An 11,978-nucleotide genomic window follows, 5' to 3' on the forward strand; every position below is an offset into this window, starting at 1 on the left:
TCACTAGTCGCCCTGATCTTGAGGCAAAAAATCTTAAACCCAATGCCTCCTCGCACGCCTGCTCCGACCCTTTAATTTCAGGGGAGGCAGCCGGAAATTCCATAATGCTGGGGAGAAAGATTCACGATCAGGATTACGAGCGCCGAAGGCGCAATAAATTTCAAGGGCATGCTCCCCCGGCGCCCTCCCAACAATATCTGTCGATGGAAGCGCGGCATGCTCCCAGGGAAAATTTTGAAATCTTGAACCCCTCAAACGTTTAATTTCCTGAATTTTGAGGGACAAACTTTAATGGTAGAGTGAAAATATACAGAGGTGTTTCAGCTTGAATCTTTTGGAGCGGCGCCCTCCCGAAATAACTTTCACCCGATGATAATAGACTAGTCCGGAGGTATGCTCCCGCGGAGAAAATTTTGAAATCATGACTCGCTGAAACGCTATTTCTGCGTGACGAGGAATAACGTATACTCAATATCGCTTAGCGCTGAATTCAGGATGACAAATAACGCGCTACGTAGCATTGAAACGACCAAAAACGCTTCACGATTAATACATCGACAACGCTTTTAACGTTGAATTAGATCGGGCCGACTACGACTTACGGTGAATAAAGATAGCTCATAACATTTATCGGAAAAGCGCATGCAGGCCCTCGTACAGCTGTAACGATCACCAAGCAATCGAGGACAGAAATCAGGGTGACGGCCAGGCACTTCCGGCAGCCCTAACCCCAACCCTGGGCAGATTTGAACTCCGACCCGGAACCTTAAGCTTTTTACAAACCAATGATCATGACGATCTGTCGACCCCTTTTTTTAGTTTTTCCCTTTCAAACTTTGAAACCAAATCATTCCCTGCAGTTCCACCAAGCCGCTACGGGACCTAAACCCACACGACTTATTCTCCTTTCCAATAGCCATCTAGTACAATAAAATTATGACCATAGCATGTTCAGAACACGAGATCTTGAAATTAGAAGTTCCTGTATATACAGTATCATAGGAAGTTGCCCTAAAAAGACAATCTGAGTTCTTGAGTTAACGTACTGTGCACTTAAATTCCCGTGGACACATTCCTGTACAATTCCTAGACTTTCGGCAGATTGCACACAATACTATACCATAAGAACGCCCTGAGGCGTCGCCAAAAACAGGATGGAAACGATCAACAAATCAACCAACGGCAACTATACAGCAATTTATAACATATAATCTATTCAAGACCCGTGGTTACAATGACGAAGTGGAGTTCATTTTTTGTGATCATATGACAGCTGCACATGTGACTATCAGACCGTACACAACTTGTTTTTCTACTGAGATCACAAGCTATAAGTCCAAAGGCCACAGATAGCGTTGTGTAAGGTAAATTTGTTTGTTTGGACTGCCGCATGCGCTATATGCATTCTAATGGTAAGATGGCGTCACAAAGAGTGGTCAATATCCTTGTCCTGACTACGACTTTGTCAGACTGTCTCGACTACGGAGTAACAGAAGATGGCCCGACTGTTCAGACGCAGTTCGGCGCTGTTCGAGGCAAGTACGTGGAGGAAGGAGTCATCTTCCTCGGCCTCCCTTTCGCGGTTCCTCCCGTCGGCGAGCTACGTTGGAAGCCCCCTGAAGTATACAACACGTCCTGGGCGCCCGCGGTCCGAGACGGTACCCTACCCGGACCGGCCTGCCGCCAGCCTAAATGCGGGCCTACTTACAACGACGTTCAACACATCTGCAATCGGGATGCAAACAGAACGCAGAGCGAAGACTGTCTGTACCTCAACATTTTCGCGCCTGAAAGTGCTCTGAATTCCACCGTGACACCGTTACCTGTATTGTTTTGGATTCACGGTGGAAATTATCGTATCGGTACCGGGGCTGCTTTGGTGTACGACGGAAGATTTCTTGCTAACAAAACTCAGACTATCGTTGTTACAATCAACTACAGACTTGGTGCTTTCGGATTTCTCGTAACCGGTGAGGGAGAAGACGATGCAAAAGGCAATTTTGGACTCCTAGATCAGTTAGAGGCGTTGGCATGGGTCCAAGAAAACATCGGCAGCTTCGGAGGTGACAAAAACAAGGTCACCATATTCGGGCAGAGCGCCGGGTCGGATTCAGTGGCCATACACATGATTTCCAACAAGACAGCGGGCTTGTTCAAACAGGCCATCATGATGAGTGTACCGTTCTCCATTCCTCACAAATCTCGCCAGGAGGCGCTTCGTCTCGGTAAGTACTTTGCGCAACAGCTGAACTGTTCACCCGGAGAGTTGACTTGCCTTCGTTCCAAGGAACCAGATGTTATACTTGACGCTCAAAATAAGTCGAATTCTCACATTGTCGACCCGTTCAAACCTATAGAGAGCTTCATGCAATGGGGGCCTTCTATAGACTACGACGTGGTGCCCGCTCCTACGGTAGATAGCTTCGCAAAAGGTAACTTTCAGAAGAAGCCGTTCATCATAGGAACTACCTTGCAAGAAAATGTGTTTTATGTCTATCAAGCTTACACCAAGAACATAACCAGTAAACTCAAACTTGACGAAATCGTTGCTACCTTTGTCCAAGAGAAGGCCATACCGATTCTTGAGGAGTACAAACCTCAAACGTCACAAGACTATCGAGCGATTTTATCTGAGATCGCGACGGACTGGATCTTTACGTGCCCGACTCGTAAAGTAGCACGAAGCGCTGGTTCAAACCGTATAGATGTTTGGTTGTATCTATACGACCATGTCTGGTCCTTTAAGCATCTGTGGGACGAGTGGAAGTTTTGTAACGGCCACGTATGTCATGGGGAGGACATTCCGTTTGTATTTCAAACACCCCTCCTAGCAAATCTAACCTTTACCACCGACGAACAACACATGGCGGACACCATAGCGTACCACTACGGAAACTTCGCGCACACAGGCGACCCAAACAAACCCGCCCACAACATCAACTCTACAAACAACGGGAAACCAAAGGTCGTCAACTGGCCAAAGTACAGTACAAACGGACATTTCTACAGACTGAATATGACAACTCCTGAAAATAACTTGCTGGACAACTACCTGCACGAGAGGTGTGACGTATTTGACAGACTCAATGTGTATCATTAGAAAAATGTAAAAAATTCAACTTAAGTTAGTAACTTTGAAGTTCAGTAGTTTGTGTGTCCATGGATACAGGTTGCACTGTACGGGGGGTCACAGTGTTACACGGACTCCTTTTCTTGTACGACACCTAACAGTAAATCCTTTGATGTTCATGCGTGGTCATTCTAAATATAGATGGAATTTCTGGACCTATTTGTGAAATAGTTCATCAACTTGACGCCTAAGGCCACATCAAGTAATTTTTATGGATGACATCAGCGCGCATATATTAATTTTCGCCTGATTTCGAATTAAAAAAAGAAATTGCATTGCCCTCCGACGGTGGTCAACATGCCAAAAAATGGCAAATATATCGTAAACGTTGACAGGCTAAGGTATTTTATTGCATATGAATACACAGTTCCTGTCCATGACGGTATGACGAGCTGTTTTCTGCATTTGTTCTAGTTAATTGAGCTGCATGCATATCTTCAAGAACAGTTTAATGTTGACAGTCTAAGGTGCTTCATTGCATATGAATACCCAGTGTAGTTTTTGCCCATGGTAGTATAATAACAAGCTGTTTTCTGCATTTGTTCTAGCAAGGATGGGGGGGGGGGTCTAGTTACTTGAGCTGTATACACAATGTGTTTCATCGCATATGAATTCAAAGTATAGTTGCTTCAGATGATGGTACAACAAGCTCTTTTCTGCATTTGTTGTAGTTAGTCTATTGAGATGTATACACATCTACAAGGACATGTTTACATTAAATCAAGGAGGTTTTATATTACATATAAAACCTCATTGGTTGAATACGGGAATAAAAGACCTATTGGTCATGACATCATATTGGTCGCCTCAAGTCTTGTTTAACTAGAGTTCGGAGGCCTCATATTTCCATGATCAATTCTTTTTATGCAAATGACTTACACATTTACATAACATATGCTTGGTCATAAACACTTTATCTGGCTTACACATGTTGCAATATTGAGAGTCCTGTAAAAGTATAATTTCCAATTAGATGAATTATGGCGATTTGCATTAATTTTGAAAATTAGGAATTTATTTGCATAATTGGTATCCACTTGCCATAAACTACGTATGTTACATGTATTTAAGTCTTATAATGGAAAACACTGGAAATATAAATTTTCCTCATTAGTTATGCAAATTAAGCATAATTTGCACTTCATTGTATACATCCCTGTCTAAGCTACATGTTTACTAAATATCATGGTAATCCGATCCGTCATTCCTTTGTTCAGTTATCCTCCTTAGAAAATGTTCACAATAACACCCCCGCAGTTCCCGAGCAAGCTGCTAGGGGGACCAAATCTACAGCACATATTTGTTACATCACAAGCTATCTACCACCCAAAAAGCAAGACCATAGCATGTCCAAGTCAAAAGATACAAAAACGGAAGTTTGCTGCAGTACCAAGGTCACACTAGGGGGCCTAAAATCAACCTCGAACTTCGCCTTAACAACGCCTGTCATTGTAATCAATCAAGAAGTTCTGGAATTATGCTGACTACAGTAATGCGGAAACACACACAGACACACCAAAAACGTTATGTCCATTTTTCATTGAGATAAGATTTATGGTCTCAAAATTTGAAAATATAGGAATCTCGTTTTTTGGCCCGCCTTGTTTTTTTTGGGTCCTATCTCATTAATTTTGGAGTCTGCGAGGATGACATCCATTAAATTTACTTTCTGTGGCCTAACATGTTGTATACTTTCTCAGAATTATCAAATTCAGGTTTGGGGGGAACTTTGTGATGTTTAATTTTCAAGCAGTGTCCATATACAACACGTTGTTAGGTTTTACACAGCTACTAGGGGTACTTTGTGGTGACGTTCTAGTTGGTGAGGAGAACTGGGTGGACCTTAACCCTAGTATCTAGACGGGGTGGGGGTGCTAAAGGTGCCCGCGCCAACTTTGTGTTAGGACTGCCGAACCCGGTGACTCTACCTAGAATGTAGCTGGAAACGATTTGATAATAATAGTATACCATTAGCATATTTTTTGACAGGGTTTTTGACAGGCCTATTTTACAAATTTGACTAATTTTTGGCTTAAACAATGAGGTTTTAGGGTTCTCTTGTTTAACCACCCTTGTTTTCCTTAATTCTCAAGATCATATGTAATTTGAAGTAACTTATACTAATCTGATGACGTAATTGGTCGAAATCCAAGTTGGCGGCCAATATCGTTTATGTTTACGTTTAAAAGGCTTTTTCCGCTTCAAATTCGTCATTACATGGTATCTCGACTCTAGTCTATTTTCATTGTGTTTTGGTGTTAGAAGTTGAAAAAAAAGGATAAAAAATAAATAAAAAGTATGAATCAGTAATAAGTTACAGGATGGATGTAACAATTCCAAAAAGATAACAAACGTACTTTACTAAAGTAAGGAAGACCCGTTCATACTTGTGCATATTTTCAAGTCCGCATGAGTTGTATATTAACGTAATTTCACGTAAAACAAGGATTTTTTTTATATTAGTTGATTAAAATTATTTTGGCCCAACAATAAGGTATCATTCTTTTCCTGTTATTCTTTATAGGCCTCCCTTGGAAATCAGTTAATTGTTAACTGAAGGGACTACCCTAAAGATTGATAAGTAAATAACATATTCTGTCAATACACCTTGGTCAATATCAATGATTACCTTTGCATGCTATATACGATGTATTTTCTCTCTAGTCGTGCTGGTGCCATAATATTGTAATTGGAAACTGGGTGGACCTTAACCCTAGTATCTAGACGGGGTGGGGGTGCTAAAGGTGCCCGCGCCAACTTTGTGTTAGGACTGCCGAACCCGGTGACTCTACCTAGAATGTAGCTGGAAACGATTTGATAATAATAGTATACCATTAGCATATTTTTTGACAGGGTTTTTGACAGGCCTATTTTACAAATTTGACTAATTTTTGGCTTAAACAATGAGGTTTTAGGGTTCTCTTGTTTAACCACCCTTGTTTTCCTTAATTCTCAAGATCATATGTAATTTGAAGTAACTTATACTAATCTGATGACGTAATTGGTCGAAATCCAAGTTGGCGGCCAATATCGTTTATGTTTACGTTTAAAAGGCTTTTTCCGCTTCAAATTCGTCATTACATGGTATCTCGACTCTAGTCTATTTTCATTGTGTTTTGGTGTTAGAAGTTGAAAAAAAAGGATAAAAAATAAATAAAAAGTATGAATCAGTAATAAGTTACAGGATGGATGTAACAATTCCAAAAAGATAACAAACGTACTTTACTAAAGTAAGGAAGACCCGTTCATACTTGTGCATATTTTCAAGTCCGCATGAGTTGTATATTAACGTAATTTCACGTAAAACAAGGATTTTTTTATATTAGTTGATTAAAATTATTTTGGCCCAACAATAAGGTATCATTCTTTTCCTGTTATTCTTTATAGGCCTCCCTTGGAAATCAGTTAATTGTTAACTGAAGGGACTACCCTAAAGATTGATAAGTAAATAACATATTCTGTCAATACACCTTGGTCAATATCAATGATTACCTTTGCATGCTATATACGATGTATTTTCTCTCTAGTCGTGCTGGTGCCATAATATTGTAATTGGAAAATACCGTCTGTTGCGTGCAGAATGAAGGCGCTAACATTTTTCCAGGAGAGAAGATTCGGCATTAGCATCTTGGCGCTAATTAGCTTTAATATAGTAGATATTGTTCCCACCTCGGGCTGAAGATAGTTCTAAGGTCAAATAAATGTGTCCAAGCAAAAAAATACACGACAAAACGGTCATATCGAAAACATCAGGCCTTCGGTAACAACCCGTTGATGAGTCGTTAGATAGAACGTCACTCAAATTCGACACCCATCGTTATGGAAAGCTGTACATTATTCATCGGGACGTTAGCTGGGCACTGTAGCAATGGTGAAACAGCTATGTTTATGTGTTTTTGGTTGTGCTAGGAGCATCCTTTGATGATATATCGCCCTCAGTCCACTATCACACACAACAATTAGACAAAAAGTCTTCCTCACAAACCTTTGTCGTCTGGTAGCTGAATAATAGGATTCTGGGTAATGAATGTGGCGGCTTAGCCTGGGTGCCAGACCATCGCGCTCCTGGCGCTAACCCTTCGGCCTGGGAAGCAACTCGCGCCGCCGCCACAGATAGCACAGGGGCCACTATTTAGATCTCACGTTAAATATTCATGAGCCTCATGATCATGTGCTACCATGGAGACTACCTTAGCTTGCTTACATACACACACACAAGTGTTGACAAGATCTTTGGGAAGTGTAGTTTCTACTATGCGGAACATCAACATATTGCGGCGATTAAGAAGATTTTTAACCACATATATTTGCACAATGTGTTAAAACTAATCTCTATATTACAGTTATGCATGAAACAAGAAGACAGATCGTTGTTTGCAATTTTGATAATACCAACAGACGTATGGTTACATGATTTCATAATATATGTCAGAAAAAGTTTCTTAGCGGAAAACCATGTCATTTTACTACAGACGACAGCAAATCACTTTAGGCATTTGACTCAAAACGGGCAACTTTGAGTCATATGACTCAAAAAGGGCCACTTTGAGGCATTTGACTCAAAACGGGCAACTTTGAGTCATATGACTCAAAACGGGTGACTTTGAATCATTTGGCTCAAAATGGGCGACTTGAGTCATTTGACTCAAGATGATGAGTGACTAAAGAGTGGTTATAAAACACGATACAGCATCGCCTAAAGTGGAAACGCATTGGATTTTATTCAAATCCTCAAAACAGAGTACATGGAAATAAATGAAATAAAGTAATAAAGTAGAATTCACAGCGTAGTTTCAAATTAGAGTCACCTGTTTTTTAAGGGATGAAAAGTTGCAGATGAAAACAGAAAAAACATATTCATACCTCTCAGTTTAACCTTCTTGGTCATGGATAGACAAATATAGCAATTTTTGACAACGTTTTTTTTAAAACTTTTCCCAGCTGTGCTCGATCAGAGAATGATAATTGCAGTAGGGCTGCCGGTAAATCCATAGTTAATTGATTAGCTATGACCATCAAAAGTGACAATGATAAAAAACCTTTACATGTCAATTTACTCACAATTTGTTTTCGTTTGATGCATTGATAAACATTACAAATAAAAGCAGACAGTACATATATTTGTATATTCCAATAAAGCACTTAAAGGCCTTAACAAGTTTTTCACTCTCCAATGCCTTGCTAAGTAGATGGAATTTACAGTAGAGACGGTCAGTATATACATATACTAGTGTATTGATCAACTATAAATACCAATAACGGCGTGAAGAAATACTCAGTTTAAAGTTTGCCGTTCAGCGACATGTAATGTATTAAACCACTGATTGCCGTCAGCATATCAAGAGGGAAAACCCCTTTATAGTTTCTAAACATCCTGTTCGGGAATATGTTGTAGCAAGCCTCTTTAAAACTTCGTATAGTCATGAGAAGACGTCATTACCATGGCTACCTCTTGCACGCAGCTTCTTATTCTCCTGTCAGCGCGAACACCACTAGACAATCCTTGCCTTGTACCTTCTCTCGTCTTTTCCATCCAGTGTGATTCTCCGAACAGCAACCTGTAGCCAATGACTGAGTGAATATAAATGATTCCTTATCAAACACACTAAACAAGTTTTTAAGCATTAGGTGTGGCAGAGGGTTGTCGTTTTTACATCCAGCATGATAGCACAAACCCAAACAAAACACAATCGCATGGGTAGCACAGCCACTGGATGGACACATTTACATTATAGTATTGCATTCATACATATATATAAGTCTATCACTCGGCCTCATATATGCAAGAAGAGATTAAATGGAAGGATTTCAGCTGAGGACAGCAGTCACGAAAACACATCCGACAATCGGAAACAAGTAGCAGGTAGGATATATGTTGCTTAGGAACGGCCAATAAGAGTAGCCAACAGGTACAGCTATTTTTTTTAATAAGTTCAAAAGAGATTGTTAACTCATCCCCTATTTCTTAGGGCCTTTCTTAAGTAATTCACATGTCTTAGACCGTCAAGTGTTGTGTAACGCCTAGTATATACGTCAGAAAGATTACAATCTATCTTAGGGGATTGTGTGTGCCCTTGTACTATCAGGGGTCGAATCAGTAAAAGTGATAGCCTGACCTTTTTAGTACACTTACATACACAATAATGAGAGCTGCATTTACAATAGATAACATCCACTAGGTACATGTAGCTGGTAAGGCGTCAATTATTAGGTACATTTAGCCTAGCAATTTGATAGTTTCGGCTAGGTCTTCCTACGGAGGTACGGGTCGTAGAATTCGTAAAAAAAATATTCCCTCCTTGCCAGGGGACTCAGTCAACGGGAAGGTTAAAATTTCCCCCTCGGAGCCTGCTAATACAATCTATCCTTGCATTTTGTTTCCCTACAGACGGAGTATCCAGTCTGGTAAAGACTATCTAGAAAGACAAACGGCACAAAAACAAAGGGCACATGATTAGTGAGAGACCATTACAAACACATTGAAAGGGAGAATGATGAAAGTAACTCTCTATACTTTTCTTTTATTGTAATTTGTATTCACGTTTCCTTTCGGATCGCAAATTGGACGGATTCCTCCTAATCCTTCTTGCCACATTGGCTTTGGCCTCCCCCCATTTGTTCCTCGTTCCCTACCTCTTTCGTCGCTATCATTTCCAGCGAACGGTTGGGTGCACTCCAAACCTAGCCCCCCCCCCCCCCCCCCCCCAACACACACACATACTTTTTCTCCTGAACAGGCCGCTCGTTCCGGCTCGATAATGTAAACAGTTTATCTCAAAAAGGTGAACAGTTTATATTTCAATTTCAGTTTATAGTTTCTGCGCTAAATATAGTCATCCCCGACTGGTTTTTGTTATATAACTGTTTTATTTCTGCCTGACCTGCGCGCCAATGGCGTAACTCATGATCTTTCTGCCTTGGCCCGTGAAACAATAGGTTTTTTCGACTTGCGTTGAAAATGTACACTGTTTTTATATGGCTTAGACCAATCCATTGTTGGATAATGTAAACAGTTTTATTAGTTGTTTATATTTTTCCGATAATGTAAACAGTTTGTATATTCCTTTTCAGTAAACAGTTGATATTTTCTGTTCTTGGGGTAAACAGTCATCTCGTAATCCCATAGTTTTCTAAATCTATTAAACATTGGCGTTGACTATGTTTAGGCCTTCTTGCCACTGACTGTCAAGTGTGATATTGTAACTCTTTACCACGGAGATAATGAGAACTCTACCGTCACGTGACATGCGCACGACTATCCTATTACATGTCTGTCCAGTTTGTGAATGGACGGGAAAGTTAGTTCTCTTCGGAATTTACGGAGAGGAGAAGGTAAAAATGGCACCTCATTTCTTCCATTACACATGTACAGCTTTTATAAAGACCCTTGCTAACAGGAGGCGACCAGAAAGTGTCGCATAATGGACCTAATCATTAGGAAAACAAAGACGGTAATTACATATAACATGTATACCGTGAGTAAATGATTCTTGGCAATCCTAACGTTTGTTGATATAACGACGTCATTCGTATAAACACACCAGCTCCGCAGGCGCGCTGCGCAGCAGCAGCTAGTTATATTACACTGAAAGACTTGTGACACCTATCCTTTGCTCATTTAACTGACTTTTTTGAAGACGGGAAATCCTAGCCTCCGTTGCAGACTTCTCCCACGACGACTTTTCAAGTTATTGGGGCCAGATTCTTTGGCTGGGGACCGTATCTGCTGGGGCCCCGTATCTGCTTGGGATCCTGTAACCGGATCCACGGCGTTTACGAGACCCCAGCAGATACGGGCGCGGGCCCCAGCAGGTACGGTTCCCAGCCAAAGAATCTGGCCCCAATAAGTTGAAAGGTTGCCGTAGGAGAAGCCTGCAACCGATGCTAAGGAAAACCAAGTTTTTGAACGCTTCATTTCGGGACTGACAATTCTGTAGTAGCCAGTTTACAGTGATTTCAAATATGATTTACCATGTTGACCCTTGTTCTCTCCCCCCTTAGATCACTTGGAATTTTAATGAACAAGACTCTTCGGAAAACTGATCATGATACAGCTAGTTTGGCATATAAATGTGAATGGGGCAACCGAATTAACCTTCGTGCTTATTATTGTTTCTGCAAATACCCTTACTACAACAGTCTGATTGTCATTATCACTGACTCCTGTAGTCTATAACAGGCGACATGGCAACAGTTTCAGATAAATGCTACACCGTTTGGTTTCTAGACCCTAAACAGTAATGATCTCCTATCCCCAAATGGCCGAAAAACGAATTTGTAAACATAGGCGCACTAGTCGCTAAATAACATTTTGGGCCCCTATCGGCGCCAGGACATTCCGAACGGCGTGGTTAATTACAAGAAAACAATGACATTTCTTGAGACTCGTCCGAAGCAACTATTGTGCAACCATCTTAGCAATTTTTGTCTGTTTTTCAAGACTTCCGGATGCCACAGACGAGAATATATGCACCTCTCCCCCTGAAATACGGCCTCCCTACGAAAGGTCTTGGAATGGCCTCTACCGAAATCCCGTGTGGTGCACAGTATGATTTGATACACATACCTTCTTTGGAGAGGTCTCATGATCATCCCAAAACAGACGTGTACAGCTACATTGTTTGCCACGTTCGTTGCCACATTACCAGCTGTTGAATGAAGCACAGCTAAACAATACGTCTTGACTGTGTGAATGCTGACTTCGACGGGATGACGAGTTTCTGTTGCTATTAGAACCACATGTCATATGTAGTAGTGGCCCGTTCCAAAGGGGTTGTACATTATGTAAGTAGGGTATTCATGCTCTAATGCTAAACGGACAACCGTTGAACATGACACGGCTTCTTGC

At 41.0% G+C, this 11,978-nt stretch overlaps 1 protein-coding gene and 1 long non-coding RNA gene across 2 annotated transcripts; one reads left to right on the forward strand and one right to left on the reverse strand.

Moving 5' to 3' along the window:
• Positions 1-1,417: 1,417 nt before the first annotated feature.
• Positions 1,418-3,100, forward strand: LOC136426848 (crystal protein-like). Its single transcript, XM_066415568.1, has one exon. It carries the CDS (start codon positions 1,418-1,420, stop codon positions 3,098-3,100), a length of 1,683 nt encoding a protein of 560 aa, XP_066271665.1.
• Positions 3,101-7,827: 4,727 nt separating this feature from the next.
• Positions 7,828-11,763, reverse strand: LOC136427543 (uncharacterized). Its single transcript, XR_010754464.1, has 2 exons — positions 11,697-11,763; positions 7,828-8,701 (listed from the first exon to the last, which is right to left on the reverse strand). It is a non-coding gene; the product is annotated as an uncharacterized lncRNA (long non-coding RNA).
• Between the last annotated feature and the right edge of the window lie 215 nt (positions 11,764-11,978).

This window comes from Branchiostoma lanceolatum, chromosome 2 (assembly GCF_035083965.1).
Source record: "Branchiostoma lanceolatum isolate klBraLanc5 chromosome 2, klBraLanc5.hap2, whole genome shotgun sequence".
Lineage (NCBI taxonomy): Eukaryota > Metazoa > Chordata > Leptocardii > Amphioxiformes > Branchiostomatidae > Branchiostoma > Branchiostoma lanceolatum.